Source organism: Petaurus breviceps, unplaced genomic scaffold (genome assembly GCF_028583685.1).
Source record: "Petaurus breviceps papuanus isolate PSGF00001 unplaced genomic scaffold, PetGlider_PUasm1.0 189, whole genome shotgun sequence".
NCBI lineage: Eukaryota > Metazoa > Chordata > Mammalia > Diprotodontia > Petauridae > Petaurus > Petaurus breviceps.
The window spans coordinates 31312205-31339432 of record NW_027185809.1 but is presented as its reverse complement, the minus strand read 5'-3'; the positions used below and the strand labels follow the sequence as shown (position 1 = coordinate 31339432).

Here is a 27228-nt window from a genome sequence, read left to right as displayed (position 1 = left end):
TTTCCTTCTTCCCTCCCTCCTTCCATTCTTTCCTTTCTTCCATCCTTGTTACTAGAAATCATAAAATGGCATATGGGAGATGCCCCATGAACTGGTCCTTGGAAGAAACTTGGAATCTTAAGAGGTGAAAATAAAGAAAGAGTGCATTGTGACATGAGGGGCAGACTTACAGAGACACAAGGTGAGAGCTAGGACCTTGTTTTGATAGTTTAATGGATGATTCGGTCTCTAGGGATATGGTTATATTGCATTTCAAGGGCTCTCATCTACCAAAGTGCCCAACATAGTGCTCCAGGCACATGTTAGGCATACCCTTTTCTGTGCATTGTCAGTTCAGGGTCACAAACCTTGAGTTTGTAGGGGACACCAGAATGCCTAGAAAGTGCATTGCATTTGCGAGTCAAAAGACCAGGATTGTAATACAAACTAGTCTAATACAAACCAGTCTGTTAGCTGTGATCAGGAGTTTGAACAATCCAACAAGGGGGGAACTAGGTGTTTCAGTGGATAGAATGCAGGGCCTAGAGTCAGGAAGACTCATTTTCCTTATGTGAGAAATGTTGGCAGTTTGGTTTCCACAGATTCTATAGGAGATATGGGTGTTTACATGCAGGAAGGCATAAATGGGGGGGGGGGGGCCTGAGCTAGGTTGACTCAGACCAGTTGGGGGATGGTCACTGACTTTTCATTAACACACATGCTTAATGGGAAGTTTGGGAGATTGTAACCCAGAAGAGCTGGAGCCAATCCCATCTCTGAAGGGAGGAATGGCGCAAAAGTTAAATGAAATGAGCATAATAAAGGGTTGACTTTGTCTGATCCTTTGAAGTCTCTTTCAGGAGGCTACCCATTTATTCCTTACAGGATAAATGTAAAATAAAGATCATGAAACTTCCTGGATCCCCAACAAATGATTTTCATTTATAACACGTAGTTCAAATTTGGTCTCAGATACCAGCTGGGTAACCTTGGGCAAGTCACTTAACCCTGTTTGCCTCAATTTCCTTATCTGTAAAATGAGTTGGAGAAGGAAATGGCAAACCACTCCAGTATCCTTGCCAAGAAAACCCTAAATTGGGTCATGAAGAGTCAGACATGACTGAACAACAACAGAGAGAGAGAGAGAGAGAGAAGTTTCCGTTGAGTGGTGAGGTTGAAAGCCAGATTGAAGAAGAAGTGGGAAAGGAGCAAGCATTTGTTAAGCCAGACACAGTGCTAAGTGCTTTATAACTATCTCATTTGATCCTGACAACAACTCTACGAGTAGAGGCTATTATTATCCTGATTTTACAGTTGAGACTGAGGTAAACAGAGGTTAAGTAGTATCTGAAGTCAAATTTGAACTCAGCTCTTTCTAAATCTAGGACCAACAATTTATCCACTAACTTTAGATTAAATTAGGATCCTATTCAAATTTCTCAGACCTATGAGCCACCTTTTTGGGCCTAAGGGGGCTGGGAAGTGGTACTAAAATTGGTTTGGTTCACTCTGTCTGAGAGTCAATGGCTGGACTTAGGATTCTTAGTGGAGATTTATTTCTCTGCAGAATTGAGAGGTCAGACTTCTCACAAACCTTTGCCCTCTCCTTTGTCCTCTCTATTCCACACCCATCCCTCATTTGTATGTATCTCCTGCCCTTGGAAAATTATGGCCCTGGAGAGAATGCCTCTTCTCATTTTTTCTTTTTCTGGATATTAATATACATCTCCCTGGCCAGAGATCTGGTCTGGTGAGTTCAGAGCTTGACACATGCCTCTGCTGTCTGTGTGAGTTCCTAAGGAGTGAGATCTTTAATTTTTGTCTGCTTAACCCCCAGTGGGGACAGCAGAAAGTGGCCAATTTCATTACAACCCCCCACAGGCCCCAGAGCCAAGGCATTTCAATTGGATCCATTTTCATCTGACAGGGAACAGGGAATGAGTCACTACAGACAAACCAGAACTGACCAGAGATCTCAGTAGATGGAACTGGTGGCTTGCATTCATGCCTTGATGTCCTACACCCCCAAGGTTAGCCTTGGCGAAGTGGAGCTAGGGGAAGGGGCCAGACCATGCATCATCATGCAAATCACATTGTGTAGTCCCTCCCACATTAATATCCATGTGAAATTAGGCTCAAAGGACATCAAAGCTGTCCTTGAGAGGAAAAAAAATTCTGAAGGGATAGTCTGAGGGGTAAAGTGGAAGAGGGGGGAAGAGGCAGCTTCTAAAAGTTCTAGGGTTGGAAGAGACCTCAGAATCCAATCCAATCCTCTCGTTTTGTTTTCCTGATATATAATCCAATCCTGCATTCTTGGCATAAATCTAACTTGGTTATACTATGTAATCTTTTCGATATGTTGCTAATATTTAATTTTTCGTGTGTCAATGTTCATTATGTATATTGGACTATGGTTTTCTTTCTGTTGTGACTCTCCTTGGTTTAGATAACAATATCATATCAAGATTTTAGATAACAATATCATAGAAGGAATTTGATAGGATCCCTTCTTTTCCTATTTTTTGCAAATAGTTTATATAATATTGTAATTAAGAAAAAATTGGTAGCAGCAGAGGGTGAGCCCTAGGTTGATTGCTTATATGGTCATTCAGGAAACTTTATCTTTGGGTGACTGTGCAGTAAAAGTCAAGGAAATACAATTATCTTTTCACCTTCTCTTCTTAATTTTCCTTCTTCCAAATAACTCTCTCCCTTGTTTTAAAAGTACCAGAACGCTCTCTGAAGTCTTGTTTAGTCTACTTGATGACCCTCTTAGAATATAATAAAAGCTCACATAAATTCTGTTCAGTTGTTCTGACCAAACCTCCAGAGATTCTTCCAAGAGGGTTTATGCTCTGGACTTTAGCTACTGCTAGCCTAGAGGGCCTTGGGCATTCATCTTGAAGTCTTTTATCCATCAATCAGTCAATAAACATTTATTAAGCATGTGAAGGGCACTGTGCTAAGTGTTGGAGATACAAAGAGGCAGAAGACAGTCTCTGCCTTCAAGGAGCTTATAATCTAATAGGAGGGACAGCATGCAAACATGTATGTATATATATGCATGTGTGCATATATATTTACGAATGTGTATATACTACACACATATACAAATATACATACAAAACACACACATACCTATACACATATATGCTACATACAAGAGGCAACTAGAGGCTCAGTGAGTAGTGCTGGGCCTGGAGTCAGGAAGACCTGAGTTCAAATGTGATCTCAGACAATTACTAGCTTTGTTACCTTGGCCAAGTCACTTAACCTCCATTTGCCTTAATCCATTGGCGAAGGAAATGGCAAACCACTCTAGTATCTTTGCCAAGAAAATTCCATGGACAGTATTGATGTGCTATGGTCCGTAGGGTCAGGAAGGGTTGGACATGACTGAGCTATATACAGGATATGTAGGAAGTAAATAAGAGAGAGAAAGCACTAGAATTAAGAGTGGTTGGGGAAGGCTTCCAGCAAAAGTTGACATTTTATTTGAGACTTAAAGGAAGCTAGGGGGCGCCAGTAGTCCTGGAGGAGGGAGAACATTCTAGATATGGAAGATGACCAGAAAAAATGCACGGAGCTGAGAGACAGAGTTTCTTGTCTGTGAAATAGCCTGGAGGCTAGTGTCACCCCAAAGAAAACCTATGGGAGTATGAGGTCTGTTTGCTCTTTTTCTCCTCAAATTATCTGATATTTAATTGTACATATATATCTTCACAGGAGGGACTTTCTTCCTTGCTTCCTTCCCTTTTCATTCTTATTTTTTGCTGTTGTTCAGTCGTTTTCAGTCGTGCCTGACTCTTCATAACCCCATTTAGGGTTTTCTTGGCAAAGATACTGGAGTGATTTATCATTTGCTTCTCTAGCTCATTTTACAGATGAGGAAACTAAGGCAAACAGGGATAAGTGACTCACCCAGGGTCACACAGCTAGTAGGTATCAGAGGCCAGATTTTAATTCAGAAAGATGAGTCTTTTTGACTCTAGGCTGGACACTCTATCCACTATGCCACCTAGTGACTCCTTATTCTCATTAGCTAGCATAATATCCTGGACAAAGAAAGCACTTAATAAATGCTCATTGAATTGAATTGTCATTGGTTCAACATCTTAAAGGAGGTAAAATTTATGTAAGTGTACGACTCTCTCTGGACTCCCTTGCTCCCCCAACTCACACTTACAATCACAAGTTGGGTACCCAGAATGGCACCTGCTATCTTGGGTTAGGATGGGGGAAGGGAGGGGAATTCTGTGGGTGGCTACTTTTAAAACTGTCACTTACAGTATCCCTAGTATTCTAGTGTTCATCCCCTTAACAATTAGCCAGTAGAGGAAAGACTTACATGAAACTGATGCAAAGTGAAATCAGCAGAACTAGGAAAACTAATGGCAACATTGTACAATGATCAACAGTGAAAGACTGCTATTCTCAGCAAGGCAATTTGGAAGAGCTCATGATGAAAGGTGCTGTCCATTTCCAGAGAAAGAACTGGTGGAGCCTGAATGCAGATCAAAGATACCTTTTCTTGTCTGTGTTCTTTTTCACAGCATGACTTACATGGAAATATGTTTTGCATTACTACAAATGTATAACCTTGCCTTCTCAATGGAAGGATAGGGAGAGGGAGAGAATTTGGAACCCAAAATCTGAAGAATGAATGTTAAAATTGTTTTTATATGTAATTAGGGAAAAAATAAAATATTAAATTTAAAATAAATAAATAGTTGGTCAATAGATTCAATTAATTCTTAGAAAAATATATTTAATCAAATGGCATCTCAAGAAGAACAGTTACAAAGAATTTCTCTTTAAAAACCTACTCTACACTTTCACACAGACACTAAGAATCAGAAAGAGAGAGTGTGTGTATGATGTACTATGGTAGTGAGGTTCACATTTAGTGAAGACACATTTCCAAGGCAATTCACAGGTATGGAATTGTAGGGTCTCAATGTCTTTTTCCCTAGAGAGTCTTCACAAAGTATACTGTGTGGAGGGTTATCAGTGTTGGTCATGGCTACGTTGCCATGGTTAGACTTGGCTAATTCCCTACACAACATGATGTCTCAACTGGTCAGGTGGCTCAGCACCTTGTAGGGTAACATGTCTTGGCTGGATGGCCCTGGTCTAGCTCTTTGAAATAGCTATTTTTTCATTCCTTTGTTTCAGTTGTGTTCAACTCTTTATGACCCCATTTGGGGTTTTCTTGGCAAAGATACTAGAGTGGTTTGCCATTTTCCTTTCCAACTTATTTTCAGTTGGGGAAACTGAGGCAAACAGGGTTGAGGGACTTGCCCAGGGTTACACAGCTAGTACAATGTGTCTGAGGTTAAATTTGAACTCAGATATTCCTGACTCCAGGCACAGCATTCTATCTATTGCACAACCTAGCTGCTGCTCCTCTCTGCCCCCCAACTTCCTTACATTTAACACTTTATATTTATTTGTATTTTATATTTATGCTATAAATACTTACATATGTACTTTTTGCCTCTCCCATTAGATGTAAACTTCATAGCAATAAGAATTGTTTTATTTATTGTATTTGTATCTCTAGGACCTGGAACAGTGCCCGACAGAAACAGAGGCTTAATAAATGATTTTTGATTGATTAGTTGTTTGGTTCAGAGCTGGATACCCTCACTAATAAACTTCGTTTCCCAAATTTCTGCTGGTCTAGTGTCTGCAAAAAAAGGTACTGAAGCAGCCTGTGACCTGTAGACAAGTTCATTGTCTTTGCTCTACTCTTAGCTTGGTTTGAGGAAGACCCCTCTTCACAGCTCACTCAGAATCCTAGCACCCAGGTTTGTTACCTCCAGTTAGGAAGCAGGAGAGCTCTAACCTCTCCTGGTTCATCTTTCTAGGTTTTGAGGCAGCTTCCTTCAGTTCATCTTTACTTATGATGATCAGTCAAGTTACACTTTCCAGATTCCAGTTAAGTCTTGAGAACATGAGTGGCTGGGGAAAAAGGTCCCCAAAAGCAGCATGTGCCCTGGGGCGAGTTTATTGTCTCTCTGGACTCTTCATACACAATCAAGCTATTCTATTTTCAGCCCCTTTCCAAGACTTGGAATATTTCTTTTGTATCTGAAAGGCATGTCTCTTCACATTTCAATGACTCTGTCCTTTTTTTCCTCCCAAATTTCTGCTTTACTGGAGAACAAATAAGATATAGCCCTTCTTCTCCTTGCATAAACCTAAAAGGAAATACAGTGTAAAATAAATACAGGGTTATTTTGAGAGGGGAGGCACTAGCATCTAGGGATATTAGGAAAGCTCTAATACTGAAGGTGGTATTTGATCCGAACTTTGAAAGAAACTTAGAGGTAGAGGTAAAAAAAAAAGGGACTTTATTTCAGGCATGGGGGTCAGTCTGTATAAAGGCACAGAGATGGGAGATCATAAGGTGAGTCGCTGCAAGGCCACTTTGACTGGGCTGAAAAGTGAGTGAATAAATAAAGTTGGAAAGTTGGGTTGAAAACAGATTGACAAGGGCTTTAAATGCCAAACAGAGAAGGTTTTATTTGATCCTAGATAAAATAATGAACCACTGGAGTTTATTGAGTAGAGAAATGACATGGTCAGTTCTGTGCTTTAGGAAAAATCATTTTGGCAGTTATGTAGAGGGTGAATTAGAAAAAGGGAAGACTTGAGGGAGGGAGACCAACTGATAGGGTTTGGGCTTTAGACCCTTCCCCCTTTAAACTTTCCCATTAATTCCAAGAACCCAACCCACTGAACTGATCCTTGAATTTTAATGTTGTACCTGGTCCCATTCTGGGTCCCCTCGCCCCAACGAGCTCTCCTTCATGGAAGTAAGCAAACTGCCGGGTTTAGCTCCACCTAGGGAGACTTGGCAGCATGGGAGTTTCAAAATGTGTACTGACCAATCACTGATTTTAGTCTCTGAAAGTTCCTGCTTATGTAATACCTAATCATTGGCACGTGGCATGCCTTTAAAAGCTGAGGCTTTGCCTGGGGTCAGGCCTGTTAGATTTGGGGAGGGGCCCCAATCAGCCATGGCGCCAATAAAGGGTTCACTTCTAAATTGTTACTTGGGTCTTGCTCATGTTTCAGGTACAACATTAACTGCCCTTTCCTTGTGGCCCTCATTGTCTGTACCTGGCCCCACCCTAGACCACCACTCCTTGATTCCATCTGGAAGCAGTCCTTGACCACTGTATACAAGTTTCTGTCTTGCCCCCATTAGATCACCCAGATTCCTTAAGAGTCTGTCCCAGTTGTAGTGGCATCACAGAGGCTTAGATTCCTTAAGAGTCTGGCCAGGTTGTCAATACAAGGGTCACAAATGTGAAGATTCTTAAAATCTTGCCCAACTGAACCGGTGTTTTAATAAACCCTATCTCTGACCTGAAAGAAGGCTTGGGGGGCAGCCAGGTGGCGCAGTGAGTAACAGAGCCAGCCCTGGAGTTGGGAAACCTGGCATTGGTTCCAGCCTCAGATACTTAGCACCCACACAAAATAACTGGCTGTATAACCTTGAGCAAGTTACTTAACCCCAATTGCTTTAAAAAAAAAAAAAGGCTTGGGTTGAATTCTTTTGAGACAGGATCCACATCTGTTGCCCTTGAATTTGGGGTTCCCATAGACTGATATTTGTATTAGGAGTCAATTTCAATAGTCCAGGAGAGAAATTATGAGGGTCTAAATTAGAGTTTTAGCCATGTGTAAAGCCAAGCACAAGCAGCTTTCCAGAAGACTGCTACTGTGAACAGCTTTAAGGTTCTGATCACATAGTATAGTGAACTCTATTTATTCAGCAGTAAATTAAAGCAAAACATTCACAGAAACCAAAGTACAGCATTCACAATGTTATAACATAACAACTTATCACTAACGTGGCCACACAGTTTTCACCAAAGTGATCACATCGTTTTAAATAAAACATATCATTCAGTAAGTCCTTAACTCAATCATCCTTAAGGAGCAAGCCTCCTTAAGGGACTCAAAATACAAAGGTCAAAGTTATCCACCCCTAGGTCACAGTAAATCATGATCTTCTCAGTCAGCATTAAGTATCCAAGGAGAGATCTTTTCATCTTGATGCGAGGCTGGCTCTCAGATTCCATGGTTCCTCTTCCATGATCCCAGCTTTTGCCTGAATTTACCCAACTGTCACCTGGTTTCAAAGGTAGGCAGCTCTCAGCTCCTTGTCCAGTTCCTGTTCCATGTTGAAGTTTACATTGTCCAGTCCATCTCAAGTCTTCCATGGTTCCTGCTTCTAGGAAGACAAAGCTTAACAGAGCCACAATCATATTCATAACCATTGCTGGCACCATCATCAATTCACTATCTGCCTGTGAAATCAACACAGCCCACCAACAAGATCTGAGAACTCAACGCAAATCATCAGTACTGTCCCAGGACCTCTGAAACCCTCCTCCAGGACTTCTATAAACAGACAACAAGAAAATCCTCTCTCAGAGGTTCTAGTATGGCCCCAGGGCTTCTGTAAAAAGTATCACAAACAAAAATCAACACAGACAGAATAGACAGAGTGCCTGGCCTCCACAACTGTTCCTCTTCTCAATTCTGCTTTCTCCCAGTATGGGCTTCTCCTTATAGATGGTCAAATAGCTCCTCCCTGTTCCTGTATTTGGCAGATCCCTCCCTCTGTGGGTTTCACAAGTCTTGTTTCTTAACAAAAAGTTGATATAATCAAGGGCAAGACTCAAAAGAAACTTGAACTGAAACAAGGTGCTAAATAATTAAATAGCTGAAACAAGGCAGTAAGTACTTCTTTGCTTGCCATTGCACCACTTATAAGTGGAGAAAAAGGTATGGATATGAGAGATGTTGAGGAAGAATTGATAAGACCTGAAATCAGATTGGAGATGGAGGGTGAGGGACGCAAAGTGAATGGAGCACCAGCCCTGGAGGCAGGAAGACTTGAATTAAAATCTGGTCTCAGACACTTACTAGTTGTGTGACCCTGGGCAAGTCATTTAACCCTGATTGCAAAAATAAAAAAAGGCATATGGAGGGTGAGAATAATGAGATGAGGATGACTTTGAGGTTGTAAACCTAGGTTCCTGGAAGTATGGCAGCACCCTTGAAAGAAACAGGGAAGAAGAAAGGGTTTAAGAAGATCTTTATAGTACCTCTGCCTTAAAATATCCAAAGTCACCCAAATAACTCAAGTCTTCCTAACTCCAAACCCATCACTTTATTCCAATATGGCTTTTGGTTAGTATTTGGTGTTCTCTCCTCCCTGGGCCCAAGTTCTATTCTGGTCAGGGAACCAAAATATGTTGTGGTTTGGGGTGCTGGGAACCCCAAAATGTAAGAGTACAGGAGGGTCTGCCTGGATAGAATTCAACCACTCAAGCCTTCTTTAAGTCAGAGTAGTGAGGTTTATTGTAACATTAGTATGACTGGCAAGATTCCTGGTAAATATGTAGCTTAATGGGGTAAGAATTATACTTTTATACAGAAAATTATTGTGAGAAGATTTGGATGAGATTAAAGAGTGGTAAATAGCCTGGGGGGTCCAGGTATAAACTGTGAAAGGAGTTTAGTGGTCTGGTCTGGGTTGTAGAATCACAGTGAAAGGACTGTTGAGTATCCAGGTGGATGGGAACTGGGTGGTGTAGAAAAGTTCTGGGTTGCTTTAAAAGACATGGTCTTTTCCTTTGAGGGGTCCAGGTCCCATGACCCCATCAGTTATTTGTGAAAACTAAGGTAATTCTGTCTCTAAATCCTGAAGAAAAGAAATTCTGGGTATGCATGTTTTGTTTTCTCCCAGACTGAAAGAGAAGGTATTTAATTCATTCTCACAATAATCCTGAAAGATTGCATGGGGAAGGGGGAGAGTGATGACACAATTATTCTCATTTTATAGATTGGGAAGTTAAAGCCCAGAATGATTTATGAACTCAGTCATACTCAAGTAAGAGAACCGGGATTAGAACTCTAGTCTCCTAGTTCTCTATCTCAAGCTTTATAGTTTATGGTAGTCTTTCTAGAATGTGCAGGCCTGGTAACCCCAAGACTTAGCTTCTGGGTGGCCACAGACAAGAGCAGCTTTGTTCAATCCCAGGACACCCATGAGTTTATTTGAAGTTCTTCCATCTGGGCTCCAGATTAACCTTATTGCCTGATTCACAATCTTTTAATCGTTATCTAGAGTCTTGCTCATGTAAGAAATACCTAAGGGAGAGACAGTCCCAACTAGCCCGCTGGCAGGACGTGCCTGTCCACACAGGAGGCAGGCAGTGTCAGACCTGGGGAGTGCATTTGTGAGTTCTGAGGTGTCTGGTGGTGAGTGCCAGTCTGTGTGGGCCTGCTGAGCATCAGAGTAGGGGAAGTACGGAGCCTCTTTCTGGAAGCATTAGGTTTAGTGACCTTGTTGTTCAATTGTATCTGTCTCTTTATGAACCCATTTTGGGGTTTTCTTGGAAGTGATACTGGAGTGGTTTGCCATTTCCTTCTCCAACTCATTTTACAGATGAGGAAACTGAGGCCAAGAGCATTAAGTGACTTATCCAGGGTCACACAGCTAGTCTGAGTTCAGATTTGAACTCAAGATTTCTCGATTTCAGGCCCAACTCTGTATCCACTGTACCACCTAGCTGTTCAACTTCTGAGTTACCTCCTTTTTTACACTGAGAACCAAGGCTTCTGGTTTCAGTGCCATAGATTTTGAGTAGCTAAAGAAGACCACCGTGCCTCTGGGTTGTGTATCTCTCTGGGTGCTCTCCTCTGGAGGGCCTGGAGTCTGATTAGTGTTCCTTTCCACTGCCCAACCCAGTGATTAACTATATAATTTGTTATTTGTTCTGAAAGAGGGGAACTAGCCCTCCTGGGAAGAAGAATTCGGTGTTGGAGGTACAGTCATTTCCGAGGTCTGAATGAATAAGAAAAATCCCCAGAATCCTGTCTCTGTTCCAGAGACTAGCTTCCAACAAAGGAAGAAGGGAGATATTTCCTTGTTTTTAGGCTCTTGTTTATCAAATTAGTAAGAGCTTTGGTAGCTCGCTGGTCTCCAGCATTATTCCAGCATGACATGAGAAAGCAATTAGACTTCTGCCCAGTGTCAGTCAAACAGCAGTGATTCTGTCCTGGATCAAGGCTGAGACCTTCCTTTTCTACCCATGAGCCAATTATCTCATTATCAAACCCTTGGAACTCTCTACAAAGAACTTCCTGGCCCACAAGAGCTTTTCAGAGATGAATTACTCCCTGCAACAGGCCCAGGAGGTGGGTGAGTAGTGCTGGCATCATTCTTATCCTCGAAATGGCAGAAGGCAGTAGGGAAGCAAAGGAAGGATGAGTCATGGGCCAAGCCAGAGACCGTTACAATCAGGGATCTTCCCAAGGGTCAGAACCCCAGCATTGTTGTCGAGGAGGGAATGGGGTGAGAAAGAAGGTGAAATTTTCCAGGACTTTGATCTTGGGGGATTGTATCATGAGAGAAAAAAGCAAGAGAAGACTTGAGAGCAGTGACCTTTGTTTCTGCGTCCAAGGAGGTGCTGGATTGTTAAATTTTCAGTATGAGCATTTACACCTTGGAAATTCTCACACACTTTATCTAGCAGGGCTTGATTTACAGTTTTGTTGATCAACTAGAAGGGTCAAAACTAGCAGCCACAAGGCAAATGATGTTCAAAACCAGCAGAACAAGATATGTAACTGGAAAATAGTTTAACAAAATAAATAAAAATACAAATAAAATATAGAAAAATACAAAAAATACAAATACAAAAAACAATTTTTAAATGCAATGTTAATTTCTAGTTTTCTAAGTCAATATGTAGCCCACAGGATCCATTTCTATTTGCGTATTACACCGTCGGTCTATAACTAAGAGTGATGGAGAAAATGGTAATAGTGCCAATTAAACCTAAAAGCGTGTCATATGTACTTTTTTTTTTAAAGAAGCCGATTGTTAAACATTTAGTAGCACACCCCGGTTGACACCCTCCTTCCTTGCCCAACCTCTTTCCTCCCCATATATAGCAATTTGTTTTGTGCTTTGATAATGTATTTATCACATAATATTGTGTATTACAGCCATCTCTGTTAGTGTCTTATCGACCTACCAGGGGCAGCTAGGTAGTGAAGTCGAAAGAACCTAGGTCTGGAGTATGGAGGATTCATCTTCCTGAGTTCAAATCTGACTTACTTACTAGATGTGTGAACCCAGACACTTACTAGATGTGTGAACCCAGGCAAGTCACTTAATCCTGTTTGCCTCAGTTTCCTCATCTGTATAATGAGCTGGAGAAGAAAATGGCAAATCACTCCAGTATTTCTGCCAATGAAAACTCCAAATAAGGTCAGAGTCAGACACAAATGAAAATAACTGAACAAGAAGAAGACTGAATTCCTTGAAGGATGGGACCATATTTTTTCTAAGCTTTATACCCTCCCTCCATCTAGCATAGTGCTGGTATTTAATAAGTGTTTGATGGATAATAAAATTTCACATTTGTAAAGTTCTTTAACATTCAAAACACATTTTTCTCATGATAACCTTGAAGGATAGATTACAAGAATTCTTATTTCTATTTTACAAATGAGGAAACTGAGGCCCAGATAGGATAAGAGATTTGCTACAGTCAATGAGCAAAAGAGCTGAAATCAGAACCCATGTGTCTTTTGACTCCAAATCTAATATTCTTTCTATATCCCAGGCTTCCAGAGGAAATGGGTAGTCCCATTTCAAGAGGCAATCAGACACTTAGTGCCTTACTAAGGGTATTTTTGGAGATGGGAGATTCTGAAGAGCAGCATCCATGAACTCACATCAGAGGAGGGGCAAGCATGATGGACAAGAAGGCAGAGTCAGAAAAAGTACTGTGGGTGGAATGATATCATTTATTTAGAGTAGATCATTCAGTCATTGTGGTTCTGAGTGTACTGAGTGGGAAATTACAAGAGCCCTTAGAGAAGGAATTGGGTAGCTGATCCTGTAAATGAGGGAAGAAGAAAGTTGGTGTGTAAGTTTTGGCTGAGTGGAGCCCAGGGTTGAGAGACTGAGTGGGTGGCATAGTTCCAAACGAATAGACAAAGGAGATGGAGTAATAATAATGTCTTGGACACACAAGAGGAAAAAGTAGTTAAAGGACAAGGATAACTCCAAAGTTTCTGGTCTCAGGAGCCTGGTGGGGATCTGAAATAAGGAGAGTAGTAGTGGTATTATCAATGGGGAGGAGGGGTACTCTCTGGCTGAGCAGTGCCATTGGATACAGGAAGGAGGTTACAAAGATCCAACGTCTGAGACTGGGCAGAGTAATAACTACTGTCAACCAATTACTACTGGGCAGAGTAGTGAGAGACCCAATGACTCTGGTCCATGAAATGGTGGAGCTAGGGGTTACCCCCACAGAAATGAGGAGTCTTTGGATAAAGCAAAAGTATTGTCCCAGAGAAAGAAGAACCAAGTGGGTGTGGGTAATATCAAACAGCAGCCATCAGGGAAGAGTAAGGAATATTTAAAGAAGATATTTGGAATGGGTAGAAAATCTGATCTGGAATCAGAAGACATGGTTTTGAATTCTTGCTTGATTACTTATGGAGTGAACTTTGACGTGTCTTTTAACTTCTCTGGGCCTCTCCCCATGTGTAAAATGAAGGGATCAATGATCTATTCTAAGGTCACTGTTAGTTTTAAACCCTATGATCCTATATATATCTGGTGGATTTTGCCCTAGCTATGTATTAGGTAGGTAAACCTGGACTTGTAGGTGACCACTTCTTTATGTCTCAGTTTCCTTCATCCATAAAATGGGACTAATAACACCAGCCCTAGAATGGTGGGTATAAAATGAGGAGATAGATGTACCTGCACTAGAAAAGTGAATGTTGTGAATATTTTATTTTATTTTCTTCTCAGAGACCTTCTTATTCCTGCTTCTCCTTTGCCAAGCTCTATGCCCCAGGGCTATGAGATGGGAAGTAACTGACTCTTTGACTCCTAGGATGGGCATGGCACAGTCATCAAGGCAGGAGGTAGAAGGTAGCTGGTGTTCTTTGTCCTATTCTTCCTTCCCTCTCATAATAATAGCTAATACTTTAAGGTTTGCCAAGTGCTATGGGTAACTGTTATCTCACTGAGAGACAGTTACTATACATGCTATGATCCTCATTTCATAGACGATGAAACTGAAGGTCAGAGAGATTCATTGACTTGCCCAAGATAACACAGCTTGCAAATTCCAGAGGCAGGAGTCAAAGCAATGTCTCTCCAGTGAGAGATAGCTTAGGTGTTACAGTGGATAGAACTCTGGCCTAGAGTCAGGAAGACCCGAGTTCACCTCTGACCTCAGATACTCAGACCCGCAACAAGTCGCTTACTCTCTGTCTGTTTCATTTTCCCCATCTATAAAAATGGGAATAATAATAGCATCTACCTCCCAGGATTGTTGGGAACAATAGATGATATAATAATTGTAAAGTGACTTAGCACAATATCCTGCACATAGAAGACACTTTAAAAATGCATTAAAATATTCTTTTTCTAGACTCTTAAGTTCAGTGTTCTTTTCATTAGACTGTGCTGCCTCCCAAAGACAAAAAAAGAAAGAAAGAAAGACAGAAAGCAAGAAAGCAAGAAAGAAAGAAAGGAAGGAAGGAAGGAAGGAAGGAAGGAAGGAAGGAAGGAAGGAAGGAAGGAAGGAAGGAAGGAAGAAAGGAAGGAAGGAAGGAAGGAAGGAAGGAAGGAAGAAATGGAGAAATGTAAGCTAGAAGATAATGTTAGGAACCTGTTCCTTATACCTTGTCTGTCATCCCCATCCTTCAAGGTGAATCTTGGGGAAATACTGGGTAAAGTGGTAGAGTTCTTACAAAGGATCCTTCCCTGAGTCTTAAAATTCTGTGACGTGAGTAAGCTTGTACCAGTTTCTTCCCCTTGAAGCTGGTTCAGGGAATCTTGCCTTTAGCCCAAGGGTTAAAGAGCCCACTAGCCTCCCCACCCTACTAAAGAAAAAAAAAGTCCTAGGTAAGCTCAAAACCACTGAGTCACCTTGTCAGATAAGACTGGTGTAAAAAAGTCCCTTTCTTGCCGATGAGGGGTTTGAATATCAACTAGTTGTCAGTTCCCCAGGAGTCTTCTGTCACCCCACTACGGTAACATGAATCAGCACCGATCTCCAGCTCCAGGGTCCCTTCTCCCTTACCCCAATGTCTGTCCTGATTGACTCTAACAAAAACTTTTTAAAAGGCCACCATACTCCAACTGGAGAAGCGTCCTCATTTCTACCCAGGGCTCTAGTACTTCTCACCTGTTTTCACCATCATATGTTTCTTCGGTCAGTCAACAAACATGCTAAATGCCTACTATAATTTCAGGCACTGTGCTAAGTGCTGAAGATAGTACTTATCCTTAGCTACCCCTTAGCACAGGATATTTTGCTAAGACTGTTCCTGCCCTCATCAAGCTTATCATCTAATAAGGAGAAGACAACACAAAAAGAAGCTCAAATGTGTGTGTGGGGAAGAGGTGTCCAAATAGTGGAAAAATCAGAGAAGTCCCAAAGTAGTGCAGCTAGGTGAGAAATGAGATGTTCTAATCTATACTTACTCCTTAAATGGCTCCACCATCCAATCAGAAGTTAAAAAGGGTGGTGATGAGGTGAAATACCAAGGCTGATGGCATTTTGAGGGGGGTAAGGTTTTCCCAATAAAACTGGCTTGCTGTACTCCCTTGTCTGCTCTATATTTCCTTGTACTGGACTTTGTATTCCCAAACTTCCTAAAGTTGTATTAAGACACCAGTCTAGGGTGGCTAGGTGGCCCAGTGCACAGAGCACCAGCCCTGGAGTCAGGAAGACCTGGGTTCAAATTCGGCCTCAGACACTGAATACTTACTAGCCTTGTGACCTTGGGCAAGTCACTTAACCCCAATAGCCCTGCCTTCCCCCTCCAAAAAAGCAAAACAAAACAAAACAAGAGAAACCAAACACCAGCCTTGCTTCCTCTTTTCTTTCTCTATCCCTTTTCTCTACACCCTTTACACTATAACAGTGCATTTCACTATTTAAAAAAAATCTCTGCTGATTCCTGAACCCCGTTTTGGCCCACTATGCCTTCCGAACCATCTTCTTGGTCTCTGAGCTAACATGGGTTCAGACATCTGATGTTTCCATTTTTTCAATTTTCTCATTTGTAAGATTTGGGGATTTGATGAGATAGATGACCCACAAGGTTCCTTGTGGCTGTAAGTCAATGATCCTATGATTATCTGTCCCACCCTTTTATGAAGGAAAGGACAATCAGTCCAGAAATATTAAGCACCTACTCTGTGCCAGGCACTGTGATAAGCATTAGGGTTACAAAGAAAGGCCAAAAGGTAGTCCTTGCTTTTAAGGAGCTCACAGTCTAATGGGGGAGACAACATGTGAGCAACTGTGTACAAACAATACATATATATATATATACATATATGGATATGGATTTACATGGATAGATATGGATATATGGACGTATATCTATATGAATATCTGTAGGATAAATGAGAGATAATCAGTAGAGATAAGGCATTATACGTAATTAGCTACACCACTGCAAGTTCTGGCCCAACATCTGCTACCTCTTTTCCTTTTATCTGCTGTCTCCCACTTTCCCCCTCCTTTAGAACATAAGTGTGCTTTCTAGAGTTGATTTGCAAGGAAAAGAAATAAATTCAGAAATAATATATATATCAGGGTGGTGCAATTAGAATTGAATGTAAAAGAAACGTCCAAGCTAGAAGGGAAATTCCGTGTTCTAAATATGATTCAGGTAGAGAGTATGGTAGCAACCACATGAAACTGTATGAATAAAATTCTAAGAGTGTTCAGAGGACAGAGACTTTCAGCTTGTGGGAGTTCAGAGGATATTACTTCCAGCTGGAGAAGAGAAGGAGGACAGGGATCAAGGAAACCCTCATTTTGTCACTGGCTTCTTATATGACTTTGTGCCACTGCAAAAATGGGTGTCACCTATCCCAGAATAACACCCACCCCACCCCTCACTCCAGTCAACACACACATCTCTGACTTGACTTTAACTTATAAGGAAATTACAGTGATCGGGGGCTCAAAGGTTTGAACAGGATGAGATGAATGGGTTCCTAGTGGGAAAGTACTTTGAACTTCTGGTTGAATGAATGTTAAGAGTACAAGGCACGACTGTGATTGGGCAATCACTTAATAAGCTGTAGCTATGACTGAAGAACTCGCTTAATTCCACTAGGGGGCATACTGCTCATGTCATCTTCTAAAAGCCCCTTTTATGCCCCAGGGGAAGGCAGGGGCAGAGTTCTGGACTGTCCTCCTGCCACGCGCAGCACTGGACATGCATGGTATCAGCTCTCTGGGAGGAGATTGTAGTTAGTAGTAGTTTCTGTGTCTCGGTCCCTGGACCCGTCACCCTTTCTCATCTACCACTCAATGATTCAATTTCAAGGTGCGTTTAGGCCACCAGAATTCACCACTAGCCCTTTAGAGAGAGAGCCCCGAAAAGGTGAGGGTCAGAGGAAAGAGAAGAAAAACAGCCAGGGCTGATTAGTGGGAGAAGCACTCGGATCCGCGACCTCCAACGGGTCCTTCCTCCTCTCGGGGCTCTTGGGTCAAGCTCCGATCAGGGGACCTGCCTCTCCCCCAGCACTTCAGGGGTTAATCCCCCTCCGCCTCTCGTACGCTTTGTGGTGCCAAAGTGGGTGTTACTGGAATTCTTCCCTCTCTCCCGTAATGAGGAGGCTGAGCCGTCTCTCCGAGGAGGGGGCAATAGCGTGGATAAAGGAGACTGGAAAAAAAAAGTGGGAGGTTTCCAAAAATAAAACCCTTCACATCCCCTCCCGAGGTTGCAGTGACAGGGGGTAGAAACCAGAAGGTTCAAGCAGCTGTGTGCGCAGAGTGGGCTAGGGGGCACTGGGCTGAACTGGAGGCGAGGGGCCGAGGATCAGGACAGGTCTGAATCTGGGAGAATTCTCCATATCCCCCGCTGCCCAAAGCCATAGTTCTTTCCCCCGACCCCCTATCGGGTGGCGGGTTTGGGATAGTGATTGTTGGTTGGAAAGTGAGTTTCGGACGTTCTCCAGGCAAGCATCTCCCGCCTGGCGAGACCCGGAGCTTGGGAGCGCGGTGTGCAGCTAGCTGCTCCGGGCGCTGCAGGCGGCGGCTGCAGCTTGTTGTCCGCGGAGTTCTTCTCGCCAGAAGCCAATCATGGGGAGCTACTGGAGAAGCTTTCTGCCCTTGACCCTGGCTCTCTTTGTGGGTATGGGTGATGCCCAGAGGGATCTCGTGGCGAAGCACGAACCCGTGGGCAGGGACCGGGGCCGACTTCGGCGACCTGGGGTTAGCCGTTCTGATGCGACTGTAGGCAAGGTGTACAGTCTGTTCCGGGAGCAAGGAGGGCTTGGTCCAGGTCAGCCTCACGGAGATGTACCCCAGCCGAGTTGGGGACACCTGAGGAACCCCACCGACGGTGAGATCAGGAGGCCTCTCAGAACACAACAGACCGGCAGAGTCCTGTCACCTGCGCAGATGTCTGCGGGTAGCCTACGAAAGCAGAACCCACCTCTGGCCAGGTCTTCCTCGGCTCTGGCTCTGCAGCGGCCTCGGACAGGGCAGAGAGTCCGGGCTGCGCCCCCGCCCCCGCCCTCATCCCGCGGGCGCCTGATGGGGTAAGCCAAAGTGTGTGTGTGGTGTGTGTGTAGATATTGCTTTTGAGAAGTTAATTACCAAGATTATATATCACTTTATATATACACACACATATATAGGTATATAAGTATGTACATGTATGTATATACATATATATCTTTTGGATTATACATGTATATAAGTAGATATCAATATGGAAAGGGTGTAGGGAGGGGCAGGAAATGATAGATATCTATGTATATTCATATCTAGATAAATAGATCTATAGATAGATCTATGAAATAACTATCACCTCCTGCCCCTCCTTTGCCATTGGCACCTGCTTTGTCCTTTCCAGCGTAGACCCAAACTTTGAGCCGCTACATGAGCTGCCTGCACCTCCTCAGTTGTCCGACTTTAGTTTCTCATCCTCCTCTCTAATTTAACTTTCTTAACCCCAACGTATCTGCACACCCACAATTCGCATAAGGAAATGAAGTTCTGCTCTAAGAAAAGAAAGTGAACCCAGATCCAGGTGTGCCTCGTTGTAGTGGGCAGAAGGAAACAGAAGTTGAGGCTTTCCTTTACCAGGATTCACATCTGTGTGCTGTGCCTGAATCCCGGAGCAGTGGCCCCTGGGGGATGTGTCTGGCTGGAGAGTGGGGACCAGACTGGGATGGAGGTGGGGAAAGGGGAGGTGTGGAGGAGGGCACTCGCAGGTGGAGACCGATCTTATTCTGGGACTCATGTTTTGAAGGGAAGTTTGGTGTTTGTGTGAACTCGTGGGTTTGTTTGAGAATGTTCAAGAGGACAGAACAATGAATGGAATAGAGATGGGGGAGGAGACCTGGGAAAATTGCCGACTGAGTTTAGTAACTGGGAATAGGTGGAAGTCTGGAGTTATACATTTTAGATTTGGCCTGTGTGTGTGTATTCCTGTGCTTGCTCCCCAATATCCTCTTTGTGGAACTGAGCTGTCCCCAACACACCCCTACACAGATAAATACATTCCTATCTTTCCTTCTCATTCATCTTCCCAGTGTAACACTGCTCTTTCATTTATGCCTCCCAATTCCTCTGCTTTCCCACAAGAAGCTCTAGGTTTCCCCACTCCCTCTGCTGGCTCAGCCCTGTGACCTCCTCCTGCCTGGGCTGTAGATGGTTGTTTTGAACAATGGTGTGCTAGGCTAGTGTCTGGAACCTGACAGGTACCTCCTGAGGTGAACTCTTGGTGACTGGGCAGTGCTCAAGCAAAGTTGGCAAGGGCACCAGCCCTTATCCCTACCCTTCTCACCCAATTTGTACATTCCATTTGGGCCCCAAGGATTGAATGTATTAAGTCAGTGATCTTAATTGCAGTTGTATTTCCATGGAGAATGGCAAACCCTTCTCTGAAATCAGCATGGGTCTTCAACCATCCATCCATCCATCCATCCATCCATCCATCCATCCATCCATCCATCCATCCATCCATCCATCCATCCATCCATCCATCCACCCGTCCGTCTGTCCGTCCGTCCATCCGTCTATCTATCTACACACACACATATATAACACATACATAAATTATGCAGCTTGTCTATACAGAAGACAATATTTTCAAAAATAGCTTTTCCCTGCCAGTGTAGAAATGGTATTCACTCATTTGTTAGTAAGATTATATGGGATATTTTTCCCAATATTTCTGTGTTACATGTTCTTTACATGCCTCTGACAGCTTCAATTCAAATGTCTTACCACCTACCAGAAGCTCTGAGGAAAGGCAGGTAGGCTAGAAAATGGGATTGTGGAGTAAGAATTAAAGGTGGTAGAAAGGTGGTTCAGTAGAAAGCTGTGGGACTGAGTCAAGAGGGCCAGAATTTGAATCCCAGCTATGCTACCCATGTGATTTGGGACATGCCACTTAAACTCTGTGTGTCTCAGTTTCCTTCTCTATAAAATAAGAAAGGGTGACAGGTGCAGGGACCGAGATACAGAAAGGATCTCAGGGGATATCTATTCCTATCTCTTCTTTTTGCAGTTGAGGACATTTGAGGCCTAGAGAGACTAGCTGGTAACCAGGATTTTCCCTACTTCTCACTTCCCATAGGACAGCTTGGTGATGCAGTAAATAGGGTGCTGGCCCTGGAGTCAGAAGAACCTGAGTTCAAATCTGACCCCTAACATTTACTAGCTGTGTGACCCTAGGCAAGTAACTTAACCCTGTTTTGTCTCAGTTTACTCATCTGTAAAACGAGCTGGAGAAGGAAATGGCAAACTGCTCCAGAATCTTTGCCAAGAAAACCCCAAATGGGGTCACAGAGAGTTAGACATGACTGAAACAACTTAACAACAATATACCAGGGCAGTAATAACTGAATCAATACGATTAATCCACACTGATTTTAATTAATCCACCCCCTTTACTCTCCCCCATTTGCATAGTCTGGACTTTTATAAGCAGATTCATGTTTCTCCTCACCATCTTCACTAATAAACAAAGTTTTTGAGTGTGGATGAGCTTCCACAAATTCAGCAAACATTTCTTCCTTTTTTTTTTTTTTTTTGGTCTTTTTGGAGGGAGGAAGGTTGGGCATTTGGGGTTAAGTGACCTGACCAAGGTCATACAGCTAGTAAGTGTTAAGTGTCTGAGGCTGGATTTGAACTCAGGTCCTTCTAACTCCAGGGCCAGTGATCTATTCACTGCACCACCTAACTTCCCCCAACAAACATTTCTTAAGCATCTATACTGTGCTAGGCACTGGGAATTACAAAGATTCAGCAAGGTACACCCCTTGGGCCTTTCACAAATTAGTAGGAGAGCTGATGTTTACTAGTTATTCCAGTAAAAGTTATTATATGAAAAGGAGAGGTCCAAGCAGAATGGAGAGATTTGATAGTTAAGGAATCATTTGGAGCTTGAGGAATGCCTTGAGGATGCCAAGATGTGTGAGGCACAGCTCAGAGACCTGTAGATCTAACATATTTGGGAGAGTGGAACAAAAACATGCAAAGACCGAGTGACTGAGTGACAGGGGAAAGGGCTGTAGGAGTTCAAGGGAAGGAGTGATGGCTATGAACTGGGACCATTGAGGAGCAGATGAGAGGAGCCAGGACCTGAGTTAGACCTTGAAGATAGGGAAGAGGAGAGAAAATATAGTCCAAATAGGGGTGATGATATCAGCTTAAGTGCGAAGGTTTACTGTCATTGTAAACCCAGTCAGTTAGTTAATTACTATTTGACAGACACTATGTAAAGCATAGGGGTTACAAAGAATGGCATACGATAGTCTGCCCTTTCCAAGAGCTCCCAATCTAATCAGGGAAGATTACATTCAAATAATTATGGAGAGACAAACTATAGACAAGATAAAGTGGCGAAAATTTCAGAGGGAAAGCACTAGCATTCATGAAGTTTGGGAGAGCTTTCCTATAAAAGATGGGGTTTTAGCTGTGACCTGAAGGAAGCCAAGAAAGACAGGCAGCAGAGATGAGGAAGGAGAGAATTCCAGGCATGGGAGACCATGAGTAAAAATGGCCAGAATTGGGAGATGGAATGAGGCAGTGCTACTGGATCGCAGAATACGTTGGGTTGGGGGGAAGTGGTAAAAGGTAAAGCTGTTCATGTGGTTGTGGGGGGAATAGGCTGAGCAAGTAGATCAGGGCTAGGTTGTAAAGGATCCTAAATGGCAAACTAAAGATTTTGAACTTCATCCTATATATGATGGGGAGTCCTTGCAAGTTTGACGGTAGGGAAATAATATATGGGGCAGCTGAGTGGTAGAGTGGATAGTGCCAGACCTGGTGTCAAAAAGACTCTTCTTCCTGAGTTCAAATCTGGCCTCGGACATGTACTAACTGTGTGACCCTGGGCAAGTCACTTCACCCTGTTTGCCTCAGTTTCCTCATCTATAAAATGAGCTGTAGAAGGAAATGGCAAACCACTCTAGTATCTTTGCCAAGAAAATCCCAAGCGGGGTCCCAAAGAGTTGGACACAACTAAAATGACTAAAAAACCAAAACAAAAATGATATTTTTTTTAGAAAAATTAATCTAGTGCAGGTGAATGTGTATATACACAGGGGCTGCATGGCAAGTGTGATCAACCCACTGTTTAAAGTAGATACACACCTCACATGCACACAATGGCATAACACATTACTTGTGGGCTCTTCTTGGTAAAGGGGAAGACAGTTTCCTCACACCTCTAGTCTATCACTCTCCACCGGCCTGTGAGGGCCTGAGTGAAAGGGATCTTGTTACTTCATTCACCTTCTCTGTCTTGGAAAGAGATAGAGAATCAGAGATCCTGGCTTAAAATTCCCTGTTGTCACGCCCTGTGTGACCTTGAGCAGGTTGTCAAAGCCTTGGATCATTTTTCCTTTCTTCATCCTCTAAGTGAGGTTGTTAGACTAGATTTCTAAGGTCTAAGTCTTTGATCCTACAATGCAGCATCTATGGTGAATAATGATACAGAGATAGGCTGATCAATGGGCAGGTTGCCCCTGGCTACTTAGCACCGAAAGCTAATCGCCACCTGGTGGTGAAATTTGGAACTGCAACGCTGTCACTGGGTTACGTTAGCCTCATTGGTGGTCGACTCTTCATAGAATTTTGGAGATCATCTGGTCTAGGGATGGGGAACCTGTGGTCTTGAGACCACATGTAGCTCTCTATGTCCTCAAGTGCGGCCTTTTGACTGAGTCCAAACTTCACAGAATAAATCCACAGGTTCTCCACCCCTGGCACCCCAACAGATAAAATGTTAAGTGTCTTGAGGGCAGGGATTATTTCATCTTTAACATTGTAAACCTAGCACCTAACATGGAGTCTAGGATACAGCGGGGGCTTAGTAAAAGCTTGTTGATTTATTGTGGTAAGCAATGACAGGAGTATTCATTTCTTATTGCCACCCAATTCATTGATTCTCTCTTATTTGCTTACTGTTAATTTCTAATAGCTTCAGGGAGCTTTCTGGATCAAATTTGAACTTCTTTAAACTGTAAGATCATAAGACTTGTGAGTCTGGGTCAAATCCCATGGTCTATCCCGTTTAGTATTTCATCTCCAATGGGAGCACCATAGGGTAGATTGTAAGTGGAAATGGCCGTTCTCCCTAATGCAAATTCTGAAGGCATGAATCCTAAATTGTTCAGTGTATTAGAGAGGGATGTTTGGCCCCAGTACCTCTCAGTATGGGTTCTGTGCTGTTCACAGTCCTTTACTCCCATCCTCCCACCACTCCCATCCTCCCACCAGGTCTCACTGACCTCCCAACCTCTGACACACCTTGTAATCATTATAAAGTGACTGTAATCTACAGATGGAGCAGCCAGGTTGTGCAGTGGACAGAGTGTTGGGCCTGGAATCAGGAAAACCTGAGTTCAAATCTGGCCTCAGACACTAGCTGTGTGACTCTGGGCAAGTCTCTTAACCCTGTTTGCCTCAGTTTCCTCATCTGTAAAATAAACTGGAGAAGGAAATGGCAAACCACTCCAGTACCTTTGCCAAGAAAACTCCAAATGGGATCATGAAGAGCCCACCACAACTGAACAACAACAGTCTACAGATGGAGATGCCATTTCTGCCCTCTGCTCCGCCCCTCTTTCCCCCTCGACCCAGTTCCTAGAAACCCTGGAAGGGTCCTGGGGCCTTTTTCCAAGTATTGGAGGCCAGAACTCATAGGTGTGGCTGACCAATCACCTTGCTTAGTTTTCCTGGAATAGTTCTTGGTGATGAAAGAAGAGTGCCAAAGGGCATGGGAGACTTCTAGAAGAGGCTGGTGCTAGATATGTCTGAGCCAGGAAGGTTGAGCCATGGGCCAGAGGGGTGACTTGGTTGTAGGGGACATTCCTGGAGCTCCCTGGGTGGCAGCTCCCCTAATGTTGGCTCAGAAGGCCAGGAATGGGCCTCAGTTTTTTTTAAGCCAAAGGAATTTATTTTGAATTCTTTGTGAGGCTCCAAAAACCACACAGGCTTTGGGGTCCACTCATATGTCAAACAATCTCCTAAGTGGGACCAGATGCTCCCCCATGCTGTCCACAGAGGTTTAAAGATGGCCACCAGGCTCAGCTCTCCCCTTATGGACACTCTAGATTCCTTATCTCTAGTGCTAGTCTATGCACTGCTAAGCTCTTAGCTTCATTTTCCCTAGTACAGGCTTCACCAGTTCTAGTTCCAGCCTAAGTATGTCTAGTTCTAGTCAGCCCCCTAATAATTCTAACCTCATCCTCACTTGTGATTCCTTCATCTTCTCATCTCACTTGTATTCTATACAGGTTGGAGGATAGGAGAAAGCTCAGTTCCTTTGTTAACCTTCACATAGTCCAGAGAAAGACTTTTTCCTCAATAATGTGGCCATGCAGACCTTTTCTACTCCTTTGCACATGATCTTATTCTTCATTCCATTATTTCACCCCATTTTTCTTCAACTCTGAAATCTGTACTTCTTCAATCTTTGCTCCTCCATTGCTTCTTCTATCTCTTCTGTCCCTAATCATCTGAGATAATTCTTCCATCCATTTCAGGCTTTTGGAATTGTGGCCCTTTATAGTGAGTGTCTAATGCCTTTGTAGGAAGTTTGCCCTAAATCTAGGAGGCGTATTCGTGGTGTACCTTCTGCCAGTTACAGATCTCAAAGCATTAATCAGTCAATAAACATTTTATAAGTGTGTATGTACTATGTGCTAAGTATAAGGTAATTGGATGGGTGGGTGGAATAAGGGGGACACACACACAAAAATGGGGCTGCTAGGTGGTGCAGTGAGTAAAGCACCAGCCACAGAGTCAGGAGGACCCTAGTTCGGCTCCAGCCTCAGACACTTAACACCCACACACACGCGCACACACACACACACACACACACACAAGCTAGCTGTGTAACCTTGGGCAAGTTACTTAACCCCAAATGCCCTCTAAAAGGCAAAAAAAAAGGAATAAGGGGGACACTAGCAGCTAGAGAAATCAGGAAAAGTTTCATTATGAAGCATTTACTCATTCAGTCACCTAAATACTCTACCCTTGCTAAGTCTGGATAGCACTTATATTCTACAGCTGTGACATATATTTGCCTTCGAAACCCTTTATCAAGTTGACTACCTGAGGTTGAAAGTCCTAATGAATCTCCCCTAGGTCCCTAAGCCATACTTATAGTATGTCACTCAGAAATGACTATTGATGATGATCACTGGTGATAACAAAGGCCAGTTTGACCCTGGACAAATGAAGATGAAAGAGACCTTAGGGCAGGGGTTCTTAACCTGTGAACTTATATCTAATACTTTGGTTTCCTTGTAATTTTACATACTTTATTTTATGCATTTCAAAAATCATTATTTGGAGGAGGGGTCCATAGGCTTCACCCACCTTCCAAAGGAATACCTAGGTTTGTTTTGCCAATCTAACCAATGGGTATATATGACATAAAAAAGTTAAGAACTCCTTGCCCTGGGGGAACTTCTCTTGACTGAAGCAATGCTAGAGCCTCTAGCCCAGCCCTGGGTTTTAGGGATTTAATCCTGTCTTAGAATAATCCTTTCCCCCACATAGCTAGGTCAAAGTCAAGGAACCATTTGCCTACATGGCATTTGCTCCCTGGTTCAGAGTGCTTCCTCAGAGCAATATTCAAATGGATTTGTGATGTTATCAATTAAGTGATTCCTTACAACAATGCAGATCATAACGCATCCTTATCTGCCCATTCTGTGTGATTCATGGGACACAATCACCACAGGGTCTATCCAACATACTGGGACCTTACCTCTCTTGACATTTATATATATCAATGGACCACATGGGCTTGTTTTTGCCACGTGACCAACCGGCCTTCTTCTCCCCTTATACATTTCTTGGATTACATCCTTTACCCCACCTTTCTTTCAGAATCCCCTATTTGTAATGTGTTGTAGTCAGCTCATACTCATCATGCGCCATTTTGTTTCTGTCTGGGTGATTTTCAGTTCTTCAAAGACTGCCATGCTCCATGTCTCCTGACCATACTATAGCCCTGGTTGAATGTTGATATTAAAATGGTGAGCTTTTGTTTGGAGGAGAAGTTTGTGTTAAAAGAACTCTGTCATTTCCCAGTCAATCTAGATAGCTCTCTTACTCCTGAAGAAGCAGAGAGGTGGTACACTGGGCCTGGAGTCAAAGAAGATTTAAACCTGACTTCAGGCGCTTGCTTTACTAGCTCTGTAATGGTGGGCAAGTCACCTATTTCTGTTTGCCTCAGTTTTCTCATCTGTAAAACGGGGAAAATAATAGCATTTACTTTCTAAGGTTGTTGTGAGGATCAAATGAGATTTTTGTAAAGGACTTAACACAGTGCTTGGCCCATAGTAGGTACTTCATAAATGTTTCTTTCCTTCTTCCTCCCTCTTTCTTTTTTCTCAAGATTTATTTATTTTTAGTTTTCAACATGCAGTTCCACAAGATTGACCCCCTCTTTCTTTCCCTTCCTCTTTCCTACCTTCACTCATTTCCTTCATCCTTCCTTTCCTTTCCTTTCCTTTCCTTTCCTTTCCTTTCCTTTCCTTTCCTTTCCTTTCCTTTCCTTTCCTTTCCTTTCCTTTCCTTTCCTTTCCTTTCCTTTCCTTTCCTTTCCTTTCCTTTCCTTTCCTTTCCTTTCCTTCCCTTCCCTTCCCTTCCCTTCCCTTCCCTTCCCTTCCCTTCCCTTCCC

At 43.0% G+C, this 27228-nt stretch overlaps 1 protein-coding gene and 1 long non-coding RNA gene across 3 annotated transcripts in view; one reads left to right on the top strand and one right to left on the bottom strand.

Annotated features, from left to right (window-relative positions):
• Positions 1-27228, bottom strand: part of LOC138164417 (uncharacterized) — a 56571-nt gene that overhangs the window by 20822 nt on the left and 8521 nt on the right. The gene's annotated exons all lie outside the window — the stretch shown is intronic.
• The window catches only part of LTBP2 (latent transforming growth factor beta binding protein 2), a 204309-nt gene continuing 194876 nt past the window's right edge, over positions 17796-27228 (top strand). Inside the window, exon 1 of the mRNA XM_069092220.1 lies at positions 17796-18613. Within this exon, the coding sequence (XP_068948321.1) occupies positions 18153-18613 (461 nt within the window). The 5' untranslated portion in view covers positions 17796-18152. The remainder of the gene's footprint in view (positions 18614-27228) is intronic.